This window comes from Adelges cooleyi, unplaced genomic scaffold, assembly GCF_023614345.1.
Source record: "Adelges cooleyi isolate 19-005CV unplaced genomic scaffold, UGA_ACOO_1.1 ACOO_flye_CR_arks_rails_tigmint_CR_PRNA_247, whole genome shotgun sequence".
In the NCBI taxonomy this organism is placed as follows: domain Eukaryota; kingdom Metazoa; phylum Arthropoda; class Insecta; order Hemiptera; family Adelgidae; genus Adelges; species Adelges cooleyi.
Window position 1 is genome coordinate 11608572 of NW_026095912.1, and position 25926 is coordinate 11634497.

General features: G+C 31.4%; 3 protein-coding genes across 5 annotated transcripts; 2 read left to right on the plus strand and 1 right to left on the minus strand.

The window, feature by feature from the left end:
• Positions 1-2364: 2364 nt before the first annotated feature.
• On the plus strand, positions 2365-3762 carry LOC126837177 (early endosome antigen 1-like). Its single transcript, XM_050571004.1, has one exon. The coding sequence runs from the start codon at positions 2365-2367 to the stop codon at positions 3760-3762; it is 1398 nt and encodes a 465-aa protein (XP_050426961.1).
• A 2858-nt stretch (positions 3763-6620) lies between these two features.
• On the plus strand, positions 6621-13310 carry LOC126837091 (dynamin-1-like protein). 2 transcript variants are annotated; one of them, XM_050570885.1, is made up of 13 exons: positions 6621-6800; positions 6913-7067; positions 8371-8515; positions 8642-8850; positions 8924-9134; positions 9203-9303; positions 9372-9518; positions 9607-9770; positions 9834-10200; positions 10631-10807; positions 10884-11106; positions 11192-11403; positions 11999-13310. In XM_050570885.1, exons 2-13 carry the CDS (start codon positions 6966-6968, stop codon positions 12053-12055), a joined length of 2115 nt encoding a protein of 704 aa, XP_050426842.1. In that variant the 5' UTR covers positions 6621-6800; positions 6913-6965; the 3' UTR covers positions 12056-13310. The 2 variants fall into 2 exon arrangements, with proteins under 2 accessions (XP_050426842.1, XP_050426841.1); XM_050570884.1 differs by having other exon boundaries at positions 6924-7067.
• On the minus strand, positions 12997-24839 carry LOC126837089 (ankyrin repeat domain-containing protein 50). Of its 2 annotated transcripts, none has more exons than XM_050570882.1 (17): positions 24466-24839; positions 21749-22524; positions 21365-21628; positions 21007-21287; positions 20496-20739; positions 20118-20375; positions 19678-19767; positions 19103-19509; positions 17818-18044; positions 17446-17692; positions 17175-17358; positions 16843-17059; positions 16589-16759; positions 16270-16514; positions 16046-16199; positions 15892-15985; positions 12997-15830 (listed from the first exon to the last, which is right to left on the minus strand). In XM_050570882.1, the coding sequence occupies exons 2-17, from the start codon at positions 22418-22420 to the stop codon at positions 15656-15658; spliced, it is 3930 nt and encodes a 1309-aa protein (XP_050426839.1). In that variant the 5' UTR covers positions 22421-22524; positions 24466-24839; the 3' UTR covers positions 12997-15655. The 2 variants fall into 2 exon arrangements, with proteins under 2 accessions (XP_050426839.1, XP_050426840.1); XM_050570883.1 differs by lacking the exon at positions 24466-24839 and adding an exon at positions 24256-24455.
• Between the last annotated feature and the right edge of the window lie 1087 nt (positions 24840-25926).

Sequence of the window (25926 nt, forward strand, 5' to 3'; positions counted from 1 at the left end):
AAGTAAAAGACTATCTATATAAAGTGGCTTTCCCTCACAAAAATCAATTGTTTTTCAGGAAACATAAAATTAAATCCGTGTGTCCATTTCACTATAGTGAATTATTGGGGCATTACTAAATCACTTTTTTTATTGTTTTTTTTTTCCGAAACTTAGAATTCGGCGTGTGCATTCGATCGAATCTGATTCCACTCTAACACATTTGAATAGAAGTAGAAAAAAACAATAAACACGCTTCTCATTTTTTATATTTCTATTATACACGTCCTATTGTTTCAAAGATATTTTATTTAAATAATGTTTTTTTTTAAATCTAAATTTTAAAAAAAGAATTAAGAATTGTGTTAGTAATAGGTAAGATTATAGTAAAATTATTATTAGTTAATCGTAAGACTTTAAGTGAGAATAATTGGAGCACAATTTTTTATATTACTACCTAAATTCTAAATTCTGGTTTGGTACTCAGAATTTCAGTGTGTTTTCAATGTTTAGATAATCAGTTGAGTACAGTGTAAGTTAACATCGTTTTTAATTTATAGTGTACATGTAAATTTGTAGGAAAAGTATTGTTTTACACAAGCTGCTATTTTAGTTTGGAAGAATCTTTATTGGTTATTATTATGCTTACATATATTAACCAAAAATATATCTGACCTAAATTCGCATATTTTAGACGTCAAAACACAACTGTTTTTTTATTGATGCAATTTATGAGTACACGAACGGATCTCCTTTAAACCATATTAATTTATAGCCTTGACCTATAGGCTACTGCACATACACGGTGTCACTTCTCCTCTCTAATTTAAGATCAGGTAGGTCAGGATACATCAGACGTCCTTCCCCGATATGGTCTTCATAATTCACTGTCCTTTTTGCCGTTAACAGTTAACCGATCATCTGCAAAACCCAACACGTCTAATTTCTATAAATGTTTTAAATAATTTTCATGGATTGTACTATTAACTTGATCATTTTCGGATCTATGAATCGACGATGACTATGTCTCTAAAAATGGACCCTGCAATGGGTTTGAAACGTGAGCCAACTAACGGCTTCGTGGATAGATTCGAAAATGATCAAGCGTCTAGTTTCGTTGCTATGAACGCGTTCCTTCTACACATTGAAGTGGTAATTCTATCACAAAACAGCAGTCGTCGATCTTAACCTACACCTGGCTACAAACAACTCCAGGGTGACTTGTAAAACATAGAAACGGTTTTTGTTGTTAATTTAAATTTCAGTTGTAATACATTATTTTTTGCTAAACACGAAATCATCAAGTATAATTGATAATCTCTAATTATCAAAAGTTCGTAAGCAAATGACGTGATAATGACCGAAAACTTGAAATGTCAGTTGGCCAAGGCGGAAGAACGAATCCGGGAGCTGGAGCAGATGTTGTGCGAATTCGACATGATAGAAGAGGAGCGGATGTCGTGTGCGCTAAGGGAATCGGAATCGAGGGAAGAAAAGTTGTGCGAGGTGACGGCCAAAATTGAAACGATTTCCAAAAAGCTTACTTTAACTTGCTACATATTCATTATTTTGTTTGTGGTCTATTTTTGTAATTTATTATTGTAGGAAAAGTATTGTTTTACACAAGCTGCTATTCTATTTTGGAGGGATCTTTATTGGTTGTTATTATGCTTACATATATAAACTAAAAATATATCTATACAGCGTCCGACCTAAACTCGCATACTTAAAACATCAAACACCATTGCTTTTTTATTAGTACATGAACGATTTCTCCTTTGAACCACAGTAATTTATAGCCTTGACCTATAGGCTACTGCGCATACACTGTGAGACTATTTACAAACAATTTAAAATATTGTGCCTACTCGTATCATAGTATTAATATATAATAATGTATAAGAGACAATATCATGTTATTATTTCAAATAAAAACTTGATGTCTTCATAATTTCACAACACGTCTAATTTCTGTAAATGAACAAACTGTAATTAAACAATTTTCATGGATTGAACTATTAACTTGATCATTTACGGATCTATGAATCGGTGACTATGTCTAAAGATGGACCCTGCAATGGGTTTGAAACGTCAGCTAACTAACGGCTTCGTGGATAGATTCGAAAATGATCAAGCGTCTAGTTTCGTTGCTATGAACGCGTTCCTTCTACACATTGAAGTTGTAATTCTATCACAAAACAGCATTCGTCGATCTTAACCTACACCTGGCTACAAACAACTCCAGGGCGACTTGAAAACATGGAAACGGTTTTTGTTGTTAATTTAAATTTCAGTTGTAATACATCATTTTTTACTATACACGAAATCATCAAGTATAATTGAGAATCTCTAAATATCAAAAATTCGTAAGCAAATGACGTGATAATGACCGAAAACCAAGAAAACTTGAAATGTCAGTTGGCCAAGGCGGAAGAACGAATCCGGGAACTGGAGCAGATGTTGTGCGAATTCGACAACATGAAGGCCAGCCGAGACTGCCTGGAGGAAAAAATGAGCAAAGCCGACGAGTGGATGGATTATGTTATCCGCAAGCAGTCCGAGAGCATGCTCGAGCTGATATCGACTCACGAGAGCGCTCGCCGCGAGCTAGAATCGCACAAGGAACTGTTGAGCAAGAGCCAGCGGGAAACCGACAGGCTCCGGTGTGAACTGGATGCCGTCAGATGCAAGTTCCAGAAACAGGAGGGCGTCATCAAGGAGTTGGAGGGCGCCAGATCGGACCTCAAGGCACAGACGTGCAAGCTGCACAAGAAGATAGCGGAACTGGTGGAGAGCGGCAAGCGGATGTGTGACCGGCTGGAGGAGGCGGACAGGTCGCTGCAAAAAGCGCTAGCCGACAACAAGGCGGAACGGGCTGAAATGGACAGGAAAGTGGAGGAGGCTCAGGCGCAGAACACGTGTCTGAGGTCGGCCATGGCCGAGCTAAAAACGGAAATGGAGAGCAACGTGTCAAAAATGCAGACGGAGCTGACCGGCCTCCGGTGTCAGTTGAGCTCGAAAACGGCCAACGAGGCCGAGGCCAAGTGCTTACTGGCGGACCGACAACAAAAGCTGGACGCGCAAGCCGAGCGGATGGGCCGGCTGAAGAGGATGATCGAAGAGCTGCGGGCGACGCGTGCACAAGAGAAATGCAAGACCGACGAAGAGATATGCGAGCTGAAGGCCGAAGTGGAGACGGTTGGCAAAGAGCTTATAGCGGTCAACAAGCAGTACTGCGACGCGCACGCCGAAGGGGAAAAGCTCAGGTGCCGGGCGGACGAGCAGACGAAGGCCATCATGCGGTTGGAGTCAGCGTTGACCCAGCAGCAGCAGGCGACCAAGCGGGCCGAACAAACGGCCCAAATGACGGCGCAGAAAAACGCGGCCGAACGGCAACAGTTCGTCGGCGAGCTGAAACAGCGCGACAGAAAAATGCACTCGATGGCGCAGGAGATGTGCGAGCTGAGACGCGCCGCCGAAGAGCGCGCGCGACAAGTGAAACAGCTGAAAAAGCAGCTGGCCGAATTCAAGTCGCCGACCGACCAGGAATCATGCGATCAACAGACCGACTCGTTTACTTCGGTACTGGCCAAGCATGCGGAAGTGTTGACCGAGGAAGTGGAATCGACACAATGCAGTACTGGTGATAGTTGGTACCACACGCCTGTCGATGACGGCGGATGCGACTTCAATTCAACGGCCAGCAATATGAAAGCGCACTTGACCGAATTCAGTGAGACGTTCAACGAGATGAAAACGCTAATGCTAACGAAATTCGATTGACGCGTCTATAGTGTACTCAGATCACCTGTGGACTTAGGCTTGAAATCACATCGGCTGACCGTCACCCGTTATTTGTCCAATTGCATCCCACTGTACTCACTGGTTCCCTGTGCCGAGGTCATCACCGTTGGCCTCAAGCAAATTTTAAATTTGTTGTGAGTTTATATACTTGTACTCAGATACACGTTGTTATGAATTTTAATTAATAATCAATTTTCAACCGTTTTTTAAAATTAAAAGTTCAAATTCGATATTTACCCGTTTTTTCCCCATGAAGTTAATAATTGAGAAATACAACATTTTATCATGTAAATAATATCATAAATAATGCATTGGTATTTCAAATGCGATGAAGTTTTCAATGAACATAACAAAGTACATACGTTGTTTACCGTTGGAAAAGTGTTGTTTTGCCGTGTTTTGTTAGAATTCGATTTTCAGAATTGTAATTATTTTTTACCTTATGTGCAAATGAATATTACTACATTATGATCATTTTGGATCAAAATGTTTGGTAAGCTAAAGGGGCTATTGGCCGGAGATCAGTTTAGTTATGTTATGTGAAGTAGTATTGTAGATTACTCAATCATTTTTTATGCCGTTTTATGAATTATATACTCAAATTTTTATTATTGTGGCTAATTTGTTATTTTTACAAGTAACCGTAAATTGGGCCGCTATGTGTCCAGTATAGTTGAAAATTGTATCGGTCCTAGCCTAGTAATGAGTAATGACTAATGTCTATTCTCCTTTAGTAAATACTAATGAAAGACTGTATGAGATAATATTTTTGTTTTAAAAAAAATATCCAGCTGAGAAAGGCATTGGTCCGTTTCAAATGTTCACTCCTTGTTTAAAATCTAAATATAAACAAATAGTCGTCAAAAACAATATTCTATGACTAAAATAATATTATCTGATTGCTGACATCGTTCACGCATTTGTGTTTATCCTATAATATATCAAGAAACTAGTCACTGCTCTTGTATTTGCTTATACAAATAGAATAATCGATTTAATTGGTGTTTGTACTTTTCAATGTATGTAATTGTGACGTGCTTGAAAATTAATAAACTTAAAATTATAATTAAGAATTCAAAAATGTAAAAAATAAATTGTTTGCCAAATTATCAATGTTATATTTCTATACACGAAGGGATTTTACTCAGTACTTATTTTTTTGTTGTAAATTTACTGTTGTAGGATAATTATAGAGAATATTAATTTCTAGTACGACATGCCTTGTAAAAAAATAACTCGTTTACATAATATATAAAATAATTACATAACATATTTTTCTAACCGATGAACTGCAAGCCCGGAATGATTGATATAATGCTATCCATTAGTGGTTTTTTATCACATACTAGCACAAAATGTACTACCTACTTAAAATATAGTATTATAATATAGTACTTATGATATAGTCTCACACCTATATATTTTATTATACAAAATATAATTTTCAACTTGTCTCTAAGAATAAAGACGTTGGTCGTGACTTTCTTTATAGTATACATTACCATACCTATCAAAATTAGATAGATAATCTAAATTAAAAACCTATGTAAATATTTTGTAATATTTATTATTTTGCCTAATATCATTATTATTTTTATTATTGCCTGTTATACATATGTATTACTGTTATTTATACCTGGTAAATGTCTTCAAGCTTACTCATACTTTCTTAAAAAATTATTTTTGCTTTCCATTTTCCAATTTAGTTGAATATGGTATTAAACGTTACTAATCGAGTCAATTTTAAGAATATTGTCGTAAAATTATTAGGTACTCGGTTGTATGTCAGTAAATTGATCATAGTTTAATTTATCAAGTTTGATATTTGATCATTAAAAAAAGTGTCAGACTATAGCAGCTCTGAAATAATGATATTTTATTAGTATTTCAGTAGTTTTTAGTCAGTACTACAATTTTATTTATAAATCTGTTTTCGGAAAAAAGTCACAAAAACAAATTATTTGTAAAGAAAATATATATATGTTTATAAAAATTGTTATCTGTTTGAAAATAAAACATTTAGTACCTACAGTTTAAACAAATTAAAAAATACTTTTAAATTTCTTACATTTCTTTGTAAAATAATTTCAAACGAGGAATATAGAAAAAACCGCTGCCTAATCCAATGGCACATAACGTTCTCAAAATCCCAAAAAATTTTTTTAAGAAATTTGTATTATTTAAAGACTATTGGTGGTCATGTTAATATAACCAAAAAAAAAAATCATTACTATCAAAAGATAATTTCGATGGATAACAGCAATAACTTGGCTAAGTGCCAACCACATAAACTGTGTACATTTCAGACGGCTAGGTTAAAAACATTGTGAGAAAAATTCCTATTAAATGAAACTCAATTACCTAATATTATCCAATTACCTTCAAATTTTAATCAGTTCATCAGGATAATCGAACTAACATACTGATAAAATTTTAAGGACAAATTCAAATCCGCATCATAGTCATTTTTAAGGCCTAACATTGCCACGAATGATACTACAACGGGTCAATATAATGATTATTAGTCCGTCTAAAGTCTAAATTACATGAATAATTGATGAAAATAGTGTTATATAATAATTGTACCGAAATAAACAATCAATATTCGAATTTCGATTAATAAATAATAAATAAGTAATAACAAATAATGATTATCATATTATGGTAGATAATTTCTTATCACCTGAAGCAGAATTCAGATGAGTTATCAACACGGACTGGTTATCGATTCATCTAGCTCACCTATACCGCGGTAACAAACAGCTGCGGCTAGAGTATAGAGAAATACGCCATGAGTAAAAAGCCCAGAAAAAAAAAATCTTTATCGTTATCACAGAATGCACCTCCAGTCGTTGTTTTCCCCTTAAACTGCACAATTTTTATCCATTGTTGTCCCCTCCGACTGGCTGTTACAAAATCTAATTGCTGGGCATCGTTTGAATTATTCCGAAGAAAAAGAAACAGTTCCTGTTTGTCGCAAACACCGTTGTTGCTTTACATTAGCGGCCTAGTAACAAGTACGTGCATGATTGCGGTTTCCGTTTAATTTCACAACGGGCGTAAAAAAGAAAAAAAATTATTACACATACACATTGTATTGCACATATTGACTTAGCCCGTTAAGCTCAGTTTTAATTTAGACTCGTTACAAACCGTCCGCTAGCGGACTCACACCGATAAGGATGGAAGCATTGATTCCGGTAATCAATCGATTACAAGACGTCTTCAACACCGTTGGCTATGACGCTATACAGCTCCCGCAAATAGTGGTTATTGGTTCACAGGTTTGTCATCCTTTCACTAATTATTCTGTATTAAATATATATTGTAGACAATACAAGAGTTTAATTTTATAACAAAAATATAAATTGTCGTAATTTACATTGTCAATACTATAAATTGATGCGTAATATGGAAATATTACGTGTACGCGTCAATGATTAACAACCTTATTGGCTGTCCATATGTTATGAATATGAATGTAACTTTATGAAGGTACTTGGTGATATTATAAAACATTCTGGTTAAAACTTAAGCTACACTCGTTGTTATTTATCGTAAAGAAATAAAATAATTTAATATTAAAAAAAACCTCGACTACAAAAAATAATACACTTTAGTGTTTATGCGTAATTCAACAACAATGTTACCAGACATTGTTTGTCTGTTGTTACTGCCGAAATACGTGTATACGCTAAAGTGTATTTCATTTTGTGGTTAAGATTTTTTTTAAAAATATTTTATTATTTAATATTTTTTTTTAACAACATTTATTATATTAACAATTTAAAATTTAACTACTTAGGAATTTTCTATATTCAACATTATAACTTAATTTCATTTCAACTTTAACTACAAAAACTGTTTCTTTTTTGTAAGACATTTTTTCTTTACATAACTCATAAACAATTATTGTATTGATTATTAGTAGGCAGAGACCAACTTTATTTAATACTAGATAAAGAATTGATAATACTAATAAGTCCAAAGTACTTACTCAGAAAATACTATTCTTTACCCAACTCGTTTTTTTTTTTTTGTTAGGTGTGATTGTCGTATTGATCTTTTAAACTTAAAAGTTTATTAATAAAAAAAAACAACATATTTTTGTTATAATGTCAATCTATTTTTTAATTCTTTGTAAAATAACTAGCTAGATGCAAAACAAAAGCTAACAAGTAAATTAGTTAATGACTTTATACTGTTTTTATCTAGTTGGTTCATTAAAATAGTTCACAAATTGACTGTTAATATATATTTTTTTATGTAGTGTGTAACTGTTATACAATTTATAATATGTGTTTGAACTACCAATATGTCTAATTAACTTACCTTAAATAGTATTTATGGTTCAAAACTACTTAATTACTTAACTGAACTAGTAGAAAAAATTATTATGAAATGCTTATGAAAAAACACGCATTAAAAAAAATATATGTACGTATATTTTATACAATAATGAAAATTTGTTGTACCAATAAGCTAAAATATGCATTTTTATTAGATGTTAATTTCTATGATTGATGAAGTGCGAAACTTTTTAAATTTACATGATTGTTTTAATAATGTTAAAAATTATTTGTTTAGAGTTCTGGAAAAAGTTCAGTGATAGAAAGTATTGTCGGAAGATCATTTTTACCCAGAGGCATTGGAATAGTCACCAGGTGTCCTTTGATTTTGCAGTTGGTTAATTGCCCACTAAGCGACAAGGAACATAGAAGTGCTGAAAATGGTACGATATTAGTTGGTTATTATACATATACATATACTGTAGCAAAGTGTACATATAAATAATTTTTCTTGTAGCAAAAAGTTGATTAACTATAGTTGTTTTAAACTTAAAATGTATTTCATACAGGTACAGCAAATTTAGAAGAATGGGGCGAGTTTCTCCATTGTAAAAACAAAGTGTTCAAGGATTTTTCCGAAATACGCGAAGAAATCCAAGCTGAAACGAACAGAGTAGCTGGTAGCAATAAAGGAATATGCCCTGAACCCATCAGCTTGAAAATATACTCTATACACGTTCTGAACTTGTCCATGGTAGACTTGCCTGGCATCACAAAAGTACTGTCAAATTTGAAAATATAATTATGAATCGTTTTAAGAATGTAAATTGAATATTCGCATTATTATAAAGGTTCCTGTGGGTGATCAGCCAGAAGATATTGAAATGCAAGTTAAAAATTTGGTAATCAAATACATTCAAAATCCAAATTCAATAATTTTAGCTGTGAGTACTGCCAATACAGACATGTCGACTAGTGAAAGTCTTAAATTAGCCAAAGAAGTCGATCCTGAAGGGAAAAGAACATTAGCTGTAATCACAAAACTCGATCTCATGGATGCTGGTATGAATAATTGAAGAGATTTTTCCTTATTAATTTGATTTATATATTACGTTGAAATTTATTTACAGGAACTGACGCTGTCGATATATTATGTGGTCGTGTTATTCCAGTTAAACTTGGTATAATTGGCGTTGTGAATCGCTCGCAACAAGACATTAACGATAATAAAGTGTGTATGAAAAGTAAAAATGTTATTGAATCATGTCCAAACTCATATTTTGTATTTTGATGATTTAGTCGATCATCAATGCTTTAAAAGATGAAGGTACTTTTTTACAACGAAAATACCCTTCATTGGCTAATCGTAATGGGACACCTTACTTGACCAAGACCCTAAACAGACTTCTCATGCACCATATTAGAGATTGCCTACCGAACTTGAAAGTAAGTATACCTGTTGTATGAATGCAAAAACACCTGTGGTATTCTTTGGTTGAAAATTAATCATACATTTGAATATGTGTGATTTCAGACTAGAGTTAATGTTATGGTTTCACAATTTCAATCACTCTTGTATTCATTTGGCGATGACGTGTCAGATAAGAGTCAGACTTTGTTGCAAATAATCACTAAATTCGCAGCTGCTTATTGTTCAACTATTGATGGAACTTCTAAAAACATTGAAACAACTGAATTGTAAGTGATTTTATGCATTTAATTATAATTAGTTTAATACTCATTTATTGTATTTCTATATAGGTGCGGTGGGGCTCGAATATGTTACATATTTCATGAGACATTTGGAAAAGTTTTGGACTCTATCCATCCTCTGACTGGTCTTACAAAAATGGATGTCCTCACTGCAATACGAAATGCAACAGGTCCGAGACCTGCTCTGTTTGTGCCTGAAGTGTCTTTTGAGCTGTTGGTCAAAAGGCAGATACGCAGACTGGAAGAGCCTTCCTTACGATGTGTTGAACTCGTCCACGAAGAAATGCAACGCATGATTCAGCATTGCGGTGTAGAGTCCCAACAAGAAATGATCAGATTTCCAAAATTACATGAAAGCATTGTCGACGTTGTAACTCAACTGTTGCGCCGCCGTTTACCCACAACAAACTCAATGGTCAGTAATATATTTTTGTTGATCTTATACTACTGGACAAAGCATAGGGTGGTAGGTTTGAGTAGTACGGTCACTGTAATCAATTATTTTTAATCCGCTTGACCGTTTTCCCAACATGGAAATTCAATGTGCTTATGTATCAGTAAAATCTAAGTGTGCCCCGTGCTACATACCGCTGAAACTGTATACATGTTCCGTCTACAAATATAATATCATTTGTTGATCGTACAAAATACACGGTTTAATCTTTAAGTCAAAATATAATGGGTCAACAGATTCTGGTGTTTTTATGCATTTTTAATTTTTGGGTTAGTTCATGTGTCTGGAAAGGTTTTTTTTGGTTTCATATTTCGGTTTTATTATCTGAAAATTATTTACATTTTTTACGGGTTATCCTGTTTTGACTCCTATGTTATTGTAACTATTTCAGGTCGAAAACTTGGTTGCTATTGAACTAGCCTACATCAATACTAAGCATCCAGATTTCCATAGGGATGCTGAATTGGTATCGTTAATGATGAAAAGTGCAGAAGAAGACGAAGTTTCTAGACAACGAGCATTGAAAAAATTTAATGCCGCTGCTTCAGTAAATGGTTGTGATCGAGATGTAAGTTAATCTAAAATAATTTTTAATGAATAAAAAACTATCTGACTTGTGTGTAACACTTTGAATTGTCTGTCAGAGCGTAACAAGCACTGGTTCGATGAGAAGGACTCCAAGACAACAACAAGATTTTAACAGTGAAGTGAATTCTATTGAATCATCACCCGCCACGACGCCTGTACACATTGGGCATAATGAGCTATTGACTACGTCTGTGGCAAATAGCTTCCACAATTTGGATATACAGAGCCCTTCTAATAGAAATCTTTCCGAGAAAGAATTGCGTGACTGCGATGTTATAGGTCAGAATTTTCAATTCAACTAAATATATGTATAATATGTAAATTCAATTTAATTAAATTGTTTTCTTTTTTAAAATGTTTTTAGAGCGATTGATCAAATCATATTTCTACATAGTGAGAAAATCAATTCAAGACAGCGTGCCCAAGGCAATAATGCACTTTTTAGTGAACTTTGTTAAAAATAATTTACAATCAGAGCTAGTCACACATCTGTACAAATCCGAACAAGTAGAAGAACTACTCAATGAGTCTGAACATATATCTAAACGTCGAAAAGACGCTGTCGATATGCTCAAGGTATGTATCTTACCATCTAGTATTAAGGGAAACGGAAAGCGCAAAATTATATACAAATAAAGACTAAAACGTGAAGTGACTACCGAACCGATTTCAAAATTGTTTGTTATAAATATTTTCTCTATGGGGCTGAAATGTCGGTTTTTATTTTTGTTTTTAAAATTTTATTATAAGCGTTCGTATTTTTAATTTTCCATAGTTTTTTTTTAGTAAATCCAACTAATTTTTTAATAGCTAATTTAAAAATCGACCTTTTAGCTCCTATAGAGAAAATAGTAAGCTTCATATATATATATATATATATATATATAAAAAAAAAAAAAAATTGAAATCTATCGATATGCCAGAAAATGACTTATTTTTTATTAATCTTTCGTCATAATCGAAGAATAATAACTTTAAAAGCTTTATAACTAGAAAAACATTATATTTTTTCGACTTATTTAGTCGGCATATTTAAAATGGCTACTAGATAAATTTTTGTCATATATTGCCTATCTTTTGCCCCTTAATAAATAGTGCTCTGCGTTTTCCTTAAAAAAATGTATAATACTAAATCAAAAAAAATTCTTTTATTTTTATTTTCTGATTTTAGGCTTTACAAAATGCAAATAACATCATCAGTGAAATTCGTGAGGTGCACGTTTGGTGATGATCTTGGAAGATCCTCCAATGATGCTTTTATAGTTTAGTTTTTACATTAAAATTCCCTGTCTTGTGTTGTAAAGTCATACTTATTATTTAATTGCTGGTCGTACGACCACTGATGCATTTTTATTAGTTTCAATAATGCATTTATTTAAATTTTCCAAAGAAATCCACACTTAATTGGGTTTATCACATAACTTCTTGTTCTGTTTTTAATTTATTACAAACAAATACTACATTTTTGATAGTTTTAAATCCTTCAGGTAAATATGATGGTTTCCTAAATGTTTCCGGAAATATATATATACATATGTCATGTAAAAAAGTATATGCGAGTGCTTAACAAACACTTGAAATTCATCTTTTTTTAACAAAATGAAAAATACTACACGATAACTTACTTTATAAAATATTTATTAAATTTTAGATTCAAATGTTTTTTTTTTTGAGAAAAAAAAATTAGCCCGTAGTATGTATTATTTAATTGGCAACAAATAGTATAATGTTTTACACTTATCTTACAAAACATAGTTGGAAGAAAAAATATTAAGGTCTGATGATCGTCGCCTTTGTAATATTTTTTAGGTTGATTAAGAAATGACATTACCTTAAAGATAGTTTAGCATATAAGAAAAATTTGAAATATCTGTTTGTTTGTTTTTTGTTGGAAATCGGAAGCTTAAGTTTGTGTAAACAATTTTTTACTTTCCTTTTTTAACTAGTGCTTACGGTTCAATAAAGAATATAGAATATTAGAAGGTTGATTATTGTTTTGATTTTTAATATAATTCTATAATCTTTTCTCAGTAAATCGTTTTAGTTTACTAAATTAACGTTTTAATATCCAGTACCTAGTTGGTGTACTCCTTTTGTGCTATAACAAAATAAACTGACAAAATCGGTAATGAAAAAAAAACAAAACTAAGAGATGTTTTTTTAAAAAATATTTATTTTATTCTGTAATTTAGCAATATTAGCGTTCCTGCTTTCTATATTATATTCTATCAGTCTACTTCACAGATTGAACATTCTTATGATTACTTACATACGTTAAAAAAAAAAAAATAATAGTGTTGGTGGTCTTTGAGAGCCTCAGTACAATACTTGGGTATAAATGATAATTATACATATGATATAATAAATATGCACGCCTTTGTGAATTGTACAAATTAGTTGACTAGAAACTTAAAGTAGTTACATGAAAAAAAAAAAAATCTTCAAAATGTTTTGTATGTTAGTGTCATGTTGTAGTTATACATTATACATAAAAACAACAAAGAAATGGATCAGTTTAAAATTAGGTAGGACACATGTATTTTATAAAAAAAAAAAAAGACTAGATTATTGTATATATTATATAAAAATAATGATTAAGGTCTACCAATGTGATGTATACACTATTGTCTAGAGTTATAATTAGTGTTCTAATCAGAAATAAAAAAGTATAACTTTAAGGGACCAGGGCCACTGTAGTTTAGTCATAGTATAAAAGTAATAAAAATTGTGTTTTTGTAACAGAACACCACCACACTGGGTCATATAGTTTATTCTATTATAATTAAATAATAATAAAAATAAAAAATGGAAGTATACTTCATAGAGTTCATTATTAACATGTATGAGATTAAAAAAAAGGTATACACATTTAATAAAATAAAAGTTCTACAAAAAACTTACTCCTACAATTCATATATAATATAGAAAAGTACATAACTACATCAAAATTGACAAACGTGTTTAATAAAAAGTAAAAAAAAATGCACTCGCGATTCATTGGCCACTAGAATAATACTATTATTGATTTAATTACAGTAATATGTGGCTCGATTATTTGCTATCACAAAAAGAGAGTGTATTAGAACTATACCCATCACTTGCCTGTAGTGTTGGAAAATCTAACTGATCGTGTAGATTAAACATTTTTTTAAAAATTGCAATTTCATTTTGATGAGACATTTTATAAAAATAATTTATTAAAGATTCGGTACCGTTATCACAGAATAGACGGTAAATTGTACATTAGCAGAACATTTTTTTGAGGTAGTAATTTTTTTTTTTTGTAAACGAGTCAAATATGCCATGGAAATACCAAGTAAAACATAAAACAACAATTTCCAATTGTATAAATCGAATTGCTTTTTAGTCGCAGACTAAATTTAAGAAAATGTTACAAGGTAAAAAAAAAATGGGTTGCTTTTCAAACGGAAATAAATATTAAATTTCGTGCATTAATTATGTTAAGTGAAGGCGTATAATTGGGTTATACTCATACTAATTATTTCAAACATTCGCTTAGCCTTTAAATTATTGCTACAAATTAACAAATTTATGTACATTATTTATAAACAATGCCCTTAGACAAATTTGGCCTTACAACAAAAGTATATAGCTTTGATAACTCTTTGTATCAACTTTTTTCTAACTCGGATCAGTACAAACATACCTACTTGTAAGATACAATAAACAACTATGATTACAAATATTCTCTAATATTTTTTTTTATACTTAATACAAAAACAAATAATTTATTAATTAATAGTAATTTGTCGATACTAAACTTGTTTTTAGTTTTTTGTTAAAAATTCTAATTTCTAAAAAAATATTGTTTTGTTTGCATAATATTGCATAAGTAGATATTGCTAATACGAGAATATTTGTACCAAAGATAATATATTATACCTATTTCAGTATACCTATAGTCATATAAAATTACACATCATCAGCCTCATAATATAGAAACCAATTATTTAACTACCTCGGTTGACAATCATTACGCGTTGGATGTACAAACAACTGTTATGTGAACTGCAAACAAAAGTGTATCAAATAAACGCTAACAAAATTAAATTATTCCAGTTAACAAGCTTCAATACAGAATAATTCGAACTCTTTGTTGGTAACAGTTTACAAAAAAATAGTATATAGTTGGAAATAGTTATAGTTGGACAGTCATAACCGAGACTTACAATAAAGTAAAGACAATAGTATCATTTTGACAATGAAATCATCCAAACAAATATTTTTTGAGCTATTGTATAAATTACAAACTAAAAAGTAAATAACCTAAAATTTTACTATCCATCATTATCATTAATTCCTAATGATTTTGATCATAATTTGATACAATTAAATTCTGTTGGAAACTAAGATTAGTATAATTAATTAATTTGTTAAAAATATGTTTCAATGCTTAATTTAAAATGATTAGCCTTAAGTCAGTTTAAACTATTTTAAGCCGACAATATTTTAGAATCAGTTTATGAAGTATGTTATTATGTATTAAAATTGAATTTTTAATAAAGGAAAGTTTAATAATATAAAAATATATATTTTTCTCTTTGATTTATATCAAATTGACTTTACAATACCTCTTGACTTTTCTACGTTCCGTGAAATATAACACAGTTTTAGAAACTAAATATATATTTAAAATTAACGTTCATACTCTGTAAGGAGATTGATTTTATATGTGTAACCTTTTTTTTTTAACAAAATAAGAAAGATGTACCGCCAATTTCCTTTTGACATAAACTATTTTTGAATAATACAAATAAATATACAACGAAAATAAACAACTCACTTAACATATCATTTATAAATACATTTACAAAGGCGTTTCCTTACGCCATTTAAAACTATCTGTTGGCAAATGAGGAGTTTTATTTCTGCGTCCGGCAGCCATTTCGAGTCCGCTGCGTATAGCTGGTATTATCCTCGACGCTGGATTAGTCACAATACCATTACGTTTCTGTTTATTATTTCCTGCACTTTTACTATTACTGTAAAAAAATTGTTTTGTTAAGACTATAGATATTAAAAACAAAATTTTTTTTAACATACTTTGAATTGGATCCTGTGGTTTTCTTTGACACTGCATTATTTCCAAGAATGATTCGCATGTGAGTGTCTCGTGAAAAATGGTCATTGGTCAACACTGAAACGATTTGTAATTCATTTAAGTTTTCTATACATAATAAAAAACTTTTATTCTCACCTTGAAGACTAGGAGCTGTAGCTTCTTCTTCGGGACTATGTGGCGGTGTAGCGTAAATAGGACTTTGTAATGGACTCAAAACTTTAGATGTAGGTCTCGATTTTAAGCCACGGCTACACTGTTGCAACTTTTGTGTGAAAGTCAGCGGTGCTAACTAAAATTGAAACAAAGCATGCATGAATAAATGTATACAATAAGTAACCAGAAAGGCTTTCACTGTTTACTTGCGCTGGTAGATCTTGATGGGAACTTTTTGTACTGCCAGTTAAATTAGAACTTGATTTGCTGTAGTTGGAAACAAATGATGTTCGTTTAGCTGTAGAGTCGGGTGATTCGAGAGAAGACGATTCACGAATAGGTGCTGTAGATGCACATGACAATAATGAATTAGCTAATATTGCAGAGGAAGGTTTTGTTTCAGTTGTAGAGACAGATCCGCAAGATGTATTCACAGTACTGCATCCATTGTCTAAATTCAATTTTTAAAATAATTAATAAATGTGCATTTTTTTTTTATTTAAAAATTTTAACTATTATCCATACTTTCATTTTTAACAGGGCAAAACTGTTCCAATAGCTTAACGATATTATCATGGCCACTTTTGGCTGCAATTTTAATAGCATTGCGGCCACAGTGGTCTGAAATTAATGGATTGGCTCCTTGCATCAACAACAATCGAACACATGTCTCATTACCTTCTTGAGACGCTATGCCTAAATAATAATTTTTATTAATTACATCTTTGGGTCAATATTTATTGCTTTTTTTTCCCCTCTTGAAGTTTTGTTGTACACACCTAATGCAGTTGCTCCTTGATTACAAGCGTGATCTATATTGGCTCCTCGCTCAAGCAATAGTCTAACGATAGCAGAATGTCCTTGCCATGCAGCCAAATGTAATGGAGTCCTATTTTCATTGTCTGAAGCGTTTAAATTCGCTTTTCCAAGAGTCAACAGTAAGGAAACCATTTCACAATGGCCTTGCCAACAACTCACATGTAATGCTGTGCGACCCTATAAACATTTAGTCCCAAGGTTATACAAACACTATTCAAATGTTAATAATTAGATTTAAATGATTTGAGAATAAATATTGTTTGTAGCATAATATTGTATAAAAATGATATACCTCCAAATCTGTACTTTCAATATCTGCACCACCAGGATCAACAAAAAATTTTGCCATGACTAAATGATTTTCTAGCGAAAGTACATAAAGAGTACTTCGTCCATCTGCATCTTTTTTGTTTACATCAGCACCATACTCCAATAAACTCCTGACTACCTCAATATGGCCTTCTAATGCAGCTAATCTGTTTATGAAAATTATTTATCAAATAATTAGTGGTATATAGGGTAACTACGAGTTGTTAATAAGGTTAAAAATAGTAGCAAAATACCTTATAGCGGTGCGGCCATCATGAGCTTTTTGATCAGGGGGAGCTCCATAATCTTTTAAAAACTCATTAACAAGTATTGAATGCCCCTCTTCAGATGCCAACATCAATGGCGTTTTTCCATCATTGTCTGTTTGGTCAATTTTAGCTCCACTCTCCAATAATGATCTACAAACAACTTGATGCCCTTCAAAGGCAGCATAATGCAATGGGGTCCACCCAGAATTATCTCTATGCTGTTCATCCAACCCTATAAATAAACACAAATAATTTAACAATTTTATACAAAAATGTTTTATTTAGAAAAAGAATTGGTGTTGTATAACATATAACTTAAAAAGGATACTAGATAATAGTTATTTTGCAAGAGGTTACCTCTATCAAGTAGCTGAGATACGACAACATTGTTTCCCTGTGCGGCTGATACACTAAGAACAGTACGCCCTTCATTATCTATGCTGTCTACATAACAGCCCCAAAACAATAGCAGTGAAACACAATCAGGATGACCCATCGAGGCAGCCGCCCATAATGGCGTTCTACCTAACTTGTCACAATGGTCTACATCGGCTTCAGCTTCAAGTAAAATTTCGCAAACATCTCTGAAAATCAAAACAATAAAGTTAATAATATTTTGCATTTGCGAGTATATTGTTCAATTTTATTTCATACCAAACTGGGTTATTAAGAAAAAATACCGTGAAGTAAACTATGACTATTCGATAAGCTCTTTATTTTATTTTTATTTATTACACAAAACAAAACAATTAAAAAGAATACTCAATATCTCTGTTGAAAATGCCTTCAACTGCTTTGAATTTCTTGAAGAATGGTAAAGCTGCTGATGTGAATGAATTAATGTTACCAGAGTATTTTACTGAAACATGTTACTCATTTTCTTAAATCAGAAAAATTAGAAGGATTATTCAATTGAATATTTAAAAACGTCTAAACACAGATAATGTTTTCCTCTAAATTTATAGTAGTTAGTGAAAATTTAGTAATTTAACAACAATCCCAAACAATTTGGTTTTGATTCACACAAATTTATTTTGATAGAAAATAATTCTAATTTTGTCTATAGAAATGACTGTGAAGTCAGTCAAAAAAAGTAATAATCAATAAAGAATTCTCATTAGGTACTGTATTAATAAAGTATATCCTAAAGTTTATGCTCCAAAATCGAAATTAAGATTTTGCGAAAATTTGCATATACTTCACTACTTAATAAATGGATGGGTAGCGTCTTCTTAAAATAAGGAATACTTAATCATTTGATCATGTCTAATAGGTAAAAACAGCGTAAAACATATACCTATTGAAATTGGGTTTTAGCTTAACCATAGATATCAAAATATACATTTTACTCTTAAACCATAGTTAGGTAAAGTATAGAATAATATTATCTGCATTTCTAGAGTTCACAGCAAAACTCTTACGAAATAAAAAAAAAAAACCCAGCAACAAATCCATACACGAGCGTTGTTCTTCTATACTATATAATATTTTTAATCTATATTATATTTTATCAACAAAAAACTACAATATTACCAAGAGTGGTTAATAACTTGAGGTTTATTTATTTGTACAGTTTATTTTCTAAGTTTAGTTTCTAGGAAATTAAATTGCTGGGGTTATTTTCTAAGAGAAACATATATACCTATGGCCTTCAAATGCTGCGACAAGTAATGGAGTCATTCCGTCTTTGTCTTCATGGTCAACAAATGCCCCATAATCCAATAATATGGTAACGACCTTTGCGTATCCCTCGTTAGTTGGTGCACACAAGGCAGCAACACTTAAAGCAGTACGGCCATCGCTGTCGTGATGATTAATATTTGCTCCATTATCCAACAACCTAGTTACAATATGAGCGTGTCCCATATACGCTGCAGCGATTAAAGGAGTCCTACCGTCTCCATCTTTTGTGTTGGCATTTGCACCAGCTTCAAGTAATTTTGCTACAACATCATCGTGACCACCCCAGGCAGCTGCTCTTAGGGCTCCACGACCTTCACTATCACAGCATTCTACATCCGCTCCGTGTTTCAACAACACCTCAAGCACCTGAAATTTTTTTTTTCAAATTGTAGTATATCATTAACGTTTTTGGTATGGAGAGCGTTGAGGGGTGAGCGGACCTGCCAGCAATGAAAAATTGATATATATATATATATCAACCTATAAAGATTAAGGAAATTATATTGAACAAAATAATTTGAATTTGATTATTACTTGTGAATGGCCTCCCCATGCAGCAGCTCTGAGTGCTGTCCATCCTTCAACATCTGCATGGTCAACTTTGCATTTGTGTTTTAAGAGAAGCTAAAAATGTTTTTATTTCAAAATGATTACATAGAAATAGGTATATACAATTAAGTCTCAATAATTCGAAAGTCTAAAATTTCTTTCTGAACTCATGAAAAATCCTAAACCTTCAATACAATATTTGACATCATAAACTAATGTATAATTATCTAATCCGGTCATGATTGTAATGATTAATAAAAACATAATAAACTGCCAACTCGAATGTTTTTTTATTTTTGAAAAAAAATTCTAGATATATAAACTTTAGTAAATAGCATTAGTCAAATTAACTTTTATCACCCTTGAAATTTGAGTTAATAGTGGTGAAGTTTGAATATATTTTAATAAGTTACTTATACTCCTACCTCTACTATTTCTAAGTAGCCATGGCGTGCAGCTATATTAAGTGGAGTTTGTCCATTGTTATCACTAATTTCCAAGTCGACATTAGGATGCGTGTTTAATAGCTCTTCGAGTACACTTAAATTACCATCCATTGCAAGTAAGTGCAAAACATTTCTTCCATTGACATCAATTTCATTTAAATTTGTTACTAACTTATTACTTTCAGCAGTGCTCACTTCTTCTTTGGAACAAACAACTTTTTCTATGTTTGTTTTATGCTAAAAAAAAAAAAAACCAAATAAATAATAATTAGAGAAGTAAAATACAAGAAAAATTTGTAAATTTACAAACTATTAAAACAAAAGTAATCTTTATATTTTATTTAAATTTATAATTACTTCACAAGGTAGTATGCTGTTGTCCGATTTTAAACAACTGTTGGCATCTTCTATAAACTTAACAGACTTCAAATCATAACATGGAACTGTCATACTGTCAGAGATTTGAGCTCCACTATCTATTAACCACAATAAAGGTAAAAGATTGGGATCAGAGAAATCTGACCAACCCGGCAATGGATTTATTCTCGATAAGTGATAAGCTAACTTGTGTGCATCTTCAAACTTAAGCATTGATGTACAACTAAAAAAATTTATCAGTATTAGTAATTTGCCATCTATAGATAAAAAGATTTAAGGTCATTTTTAAAAAAAATAAATTGTGTTAAGATATGTTATAAATCAAGTGTGATGAAAATATAACAACTCTGGTATGACTTATATTCACACAGGAAAAAATAGTAGTTTAAAAGTACCAAAATAGTAAGAATTCAATGTAAATAGTTTTTTTGTAATATCAAGTTTAAATATATGCAAGTTAAAAAAGTAATAAAAAAAAAAATTGACTTACTCAATTGCGGTATGTATTGCTATCATTGCATGGCCTTCATTAGAAGAGCACAAGAATCTTCTAGTGCAATGTTTGACGTCCAAAAACCATTCACCAAAACTGTGATGGAACTGTATTAGCTTAGAATCTCTTGAGATTGAAAATATCCTTCTTAATAAATTAAATCGTTTACGGAATTCTTCAACAGACATTGACCGATACACAGAACACATAATACTGTTCAACTGCTCTTCTGATAAAGGTTCGGGAGATGCCAAAATCACGTTTAATAAAGGACGTACCTATAAGCACATTTATAAAATACGTCAAGATTGAATTTAAAAAATATTGACAGTTACTCTTTGTCAAATAGTATTACTTTTGAAAAATGTTTTGAATTTAACAGCCTTTGACAAAACCATAAATATAACCCATTGAGTGTACCGGGTATATCCTTGATTTCTCTTAACACGACACATCCATCGGATATGCCATCCAAAACTCTTTCCAAATAAAGGAAACATCCATTGCTTTTAATATGTAACTGATTTAACATATCTGCTGTATCTCTACTCATGTGTTGCCTCAGCGTTTCTTCAGACTCTAAACGGCTTAATATGTACTGTTGTATGTCAGTAACAACCTGTATGAATTAAACAAATCATGTTATTTCTTAAGGTACGATAAAATATGTAGATTAGAATTTTGCTTCAGACTAAGAGAACTTAATTAGAAGTTTTCATAAAATAAAAAAATGACATACTTGTGATTTACGGAGATCATCTAAACTAATTTTTCGGAAACCAGAAAACATCCGAGCAACACTTTTGTTTTGTCGACGTGTTGTGCAAATAAGCATCAGCCACTGGGGAAATAAGTGATGGTGTGTAGCCAAAAGTTCTGTTATGGTTTTGCTAGTACTATTTTTCAAAAACGAATCAGATCTTTCATTTACACACAACCCTTCGTCTATTGAATCAACTAACAGAAACATTGTATGTTTTGGTAACTCAAGTTCTAACAATGGAAAAATAATAGCTTTCTTGAATGTATCATCTGCATCTTTAACTATGTTGATTGGCAATAAAGCTTCTTGTATGATAGAGTCATTTTTCAGTCTTTCTTTGTATGACTTTGGCAATGAATTAGATAGTTGAGAGACCAAATTTTGAATGAAATGTGTCACCGATAATGTATTGATATCTTGAGCCTGGCAGAAATGATAAGCTAGAAGTCTTCTGTTCAATGACCGTTGTTGTCTATTTGTTGGCCAAACAATTTCACAGCATATTGCCGTTTTCCCACAACCGGCCCCACCAACTAATAGTACTCCACATGTTTTCCAAGTGCTTCTTATATCAAAACAATGTTGTAGTTTTTGAAACACCCATTCTCGACAGTAGAAACGCTTATGAGCTAAATCGCATGACGTCATTTTTTATAATTTGTTGATAATTACATGATTAAAGTAATTTTATTTTATTATTCCTTTGAATCCAATGATAATTTCATCTCAGATTGATTCGCATATCACATAATCTAAAAAAAATATATACAACAAATTTAAATTTGCATATGTTACACATCATTAAATTATTTACATAAATATTATAAAAATATAATATTATTTTTAGATTTTATAAATAATATGGTAATATGAATTTCTACTTAATGGAATACATTATCTCCTATTTATGTCCTATATATTTAAATTTAAAAAAAAATAATGAAAATTCCAAGTATAATTCAAAGGATGAATATTAGTAATATTATTAATTATATTATAGTAATAATATAATTATAGTATTAAACAGTTTAACAACCAGTGAAATCATAAAAATATAAAAAGAATCTACAGGATGTGAGCCACTATTTGAGTTTTTTTTCACTACTGTCAATGTAAGCAGTGTAATAAAACTATTTTTGTAGTTCTTATAAAGAATATACTGCCAAGGGCCAGCCATGAGTTTACAATCTTTCTTTCCAACATACAAATAAACTATCAATGTCTATTAAACCATATAGATTAATTTATAGCTACTTATAAAAAACACATTTTTTATTAAGTGGTTAACTTGTTGTCTATAGTTTTCTTCAATTTATAATTTAATAACCAATGTATTTAAATTTATCAATAGTGTTTGGTATAATAACACAAATTATTTATTTATACGAGCGATTTGTACCATAAAAAACTTTAAATAATTACACTGATGAAACATAATTTCCTTGAACTCTTACTTTATAAAGCAATTTCTATGGTATAAATGAAAATAAATATATTAAATGATAAATAGTAAAAATGTTCTTATTTGTAACATAACATTAGATAACTTTACCAAGAGACCTATAGTATATGTTCAAGAGGTAAATTGCCACTTATTCACTTTTTTCTTAAAAAAATAAAAACATTTTTTACATTATATTTTTAAATAATAATAACAATTATAATCAGCTATTTATCAAACTCTTGTATCCCAAGTCTAAAAACAGATAAGCCTGTTCATAACTTCCTGCACAAAATAGTGATACCAGTGTAATACTATATTTTGTACCGATTAAAGCATTAGATAATTATTATCAGCACTATAATGTCACGCAACAGTCTGTAAAACATTTTTTTTTTCATGTACGTTTATTACTATATCTATTTAATAAGTTATTATATTTATTTACCTACTAAAGCAACACTAAGGTAAGAACATAAAAATATTTGGGATATCAAATCACACAGAAAATATAAAAATAAGAAAAATAATATTGTGGCTTGAAATATGATATGTATTACAGCAAGGCCAATATACTAAATTGTAAAATTTACATTGACATAGAAACTGTAATAGTATTACTTAAACAAATGTTAGTTTAACTTGATTCTTATTGTCATTTATACATACTGTGATGACGAGTTTGAATGTACTTACATACCAAAAGCAAGTGTAGTATTATTAAGAAATTGCATTTAGTGGTAAATTATAATCTCAAATATTATTATTAAGACGTGATAAAACACTGTAACATATCCAAGTTTAAAAATTTGTTTTTCGAACATATTAAATTATTATTTTTAACTAAAATTGTATAATCAATAAAATATGAAATTGTTACTTTACAATGACTTTGTACAAATGTATTATTTTATTGTTACCTATCAACACTCTATACTAGGTACAGTTTTAATAAGTATAATCATTACAGTTACACTAAACGACTACAATTAATTACAAACAAATAATAATCCTAATTAGATAATTAGACAATAAAACGTACCAAGAATATAATTTATAATAGACAAATTTTAAGACATTGGTTCAATCATGTTAATTTAATAATACAGTTACAGTTAAGAATTATAATGGCTGTGAACTGTGTCGATACACCGAACTGTTGCAACGATAATGAGAATAAAAAACGGGTGTAATAATTGATGGGAACTGAGAAAGAAATTAAACCGTATAGGTATGAAATCAAGCGACTTACTCTAAATAAGTATAATATAAGTTTTCAGCTCTTATCTCTGCGTGTGACAATAACAAAGGGTCTTGCTCGAAGTCTCGTACGAAACATTATACTAAGTAGTGTATAACCGTATCTCAACTACAAACCACAAAGTATTATTATTCGTGTTATTATTATTATAATTTTTTTTTTTTTAATATCTGACAACTTGGGCGTGGACTAGAATTACTAAACGATGACCCGAAACGTTCGACCGGCATGCGGGATAGGTATAGGCAAAAACAATAAACGTGTCGACCGAATAAACAAAAACAAATGTAAAAAAAAAAATAATAAACGCACGATAGGCCGATGATGTCCCCGCAGAGATGTAGAATTGAGTCGACTCGGTGTTAGCTTAACCACAGCGGTAAGGTGTATAAAGGTATTGGCATTGGCACCGGCTGGAGAGCAAGAGGTACCACCAATTCTTTGTCGCAACCACGGCAGTGATGACGTCACTAGGCCACGGACATTTCTGTGATATCACGGAATCAACACTCCATGTTTTCGGAGGACAATATCTATTATTGTCATAGATATATATATAATAAACTAGATCGCTAACTGTACATGCCACCCATATACCTATAAAGAAATCATACATAGACCCATCTTTATAGGTCTATGATGCCACCAATAGAGAAGATTGAAGCAGCCACTTTCCGCCATTTCGGTGGGAATTAGAACTTTATCACGCGAGAATAATATATGTTTATAACAATTACAGATATATATTATATGCATTGATAACACACATAAATCCCACCAGAATGGCGGACCGTCGGCTTCAATTCTTATCGCTAGTTAGCAATCTATTTTATTATATATATCTGTGTTATCCTATTATGTATATATGAAAAACTACACATATATACACTGATTTGTGCTCCGAGAATATTGTCAACTGATTTCGTGGGGGGCACATGATGCCCGTGTAATTTGTTATCAGTGTCTGATTGTTGTATCAGGTGACGTCACTTTGCTGCTTCTGTACTATGGCCGTAGAGTATCATATTATCACGGATTCATTTTGTAATAATATGTTCAAGGTGGATTTATCACCATCATAAATCCACCTTGAATATGTTATTCTGTGATAATATGTTCCGTGATTATTACTCTATGATTTTGGCGATGTAACGTTAAACTACCATTATCCAAAGACTGAAAACGCCGGCGGTTACGTTTATCAATGCAACAGGTATGCCTGTCTCTTGCGACGGGCGTTGATGATTTTCTGAACATGGCCGCCGTTTATCTCCCTGTCAATGTCCTGGCCGCCCGAAAACAACGACGGCCATTGTGCAGGTTTAGTTGCCGGCATACCTATGTCGTACTGCGCGCTGGACTTTACCTCCACCACCCTCGGTTCTTCCATGCCTATCGACCGCGGTACCATGTTATCATAATAATTATTATCTATGAAAATAATATTACATA

Bases quoted from the DNA above. Each gene is read 5' to 3' on its own strand.
- LOC126837177 (XM_050571004.1), top strand. From the start codon at position 2,365: ATGACCGAAAACCAAGAAAACTTGAAATGTCAGTTGGCCAAGGCGGAA.
- LOC126837091 (XM_050570885.1), top strand. From the start codon at position 6,966: ATGGAAGCATTGATTCCGGTAATCAATCGATTACAAGACGTCTTCAAC. The intron at 7,068-8,370 runs GTTTGTCATCCT...TTATTTGTTTAG, and splicing joins TAGTGGTTATTGGTTCACAG to AGTTCTGGAAAAAGTTCAGT. The intron at 9,135-9,202 runs GTATGAATAATT...ATTTATTTACAG, and splicing joins ACTCGATCTCATGGATGCTG to GAACTGACGCTGTCGATATA.
- LOC126837089 (XM_050570882.1), bottom strand. From the start codon at position 22,420: ATGACGTCATGCGATTTAGCTCATAAGCGTTTCTACTGTCGAGAATGG. The intron at 17,359-17,445 runs GTATTTTGCTAC...TTTCATAAACAG, and splicing joins GATGGCCGCACCGCTATAAG to ATTAGCTGCATTAGAAGGCC. The intron at 15,986-16,045 runs GTGAGAATAAAA...AAATCGTTTCAG, and splicing joins TACAGCTCCTAGTCTTCAAG to TGTTGACCAATGACCATTTT.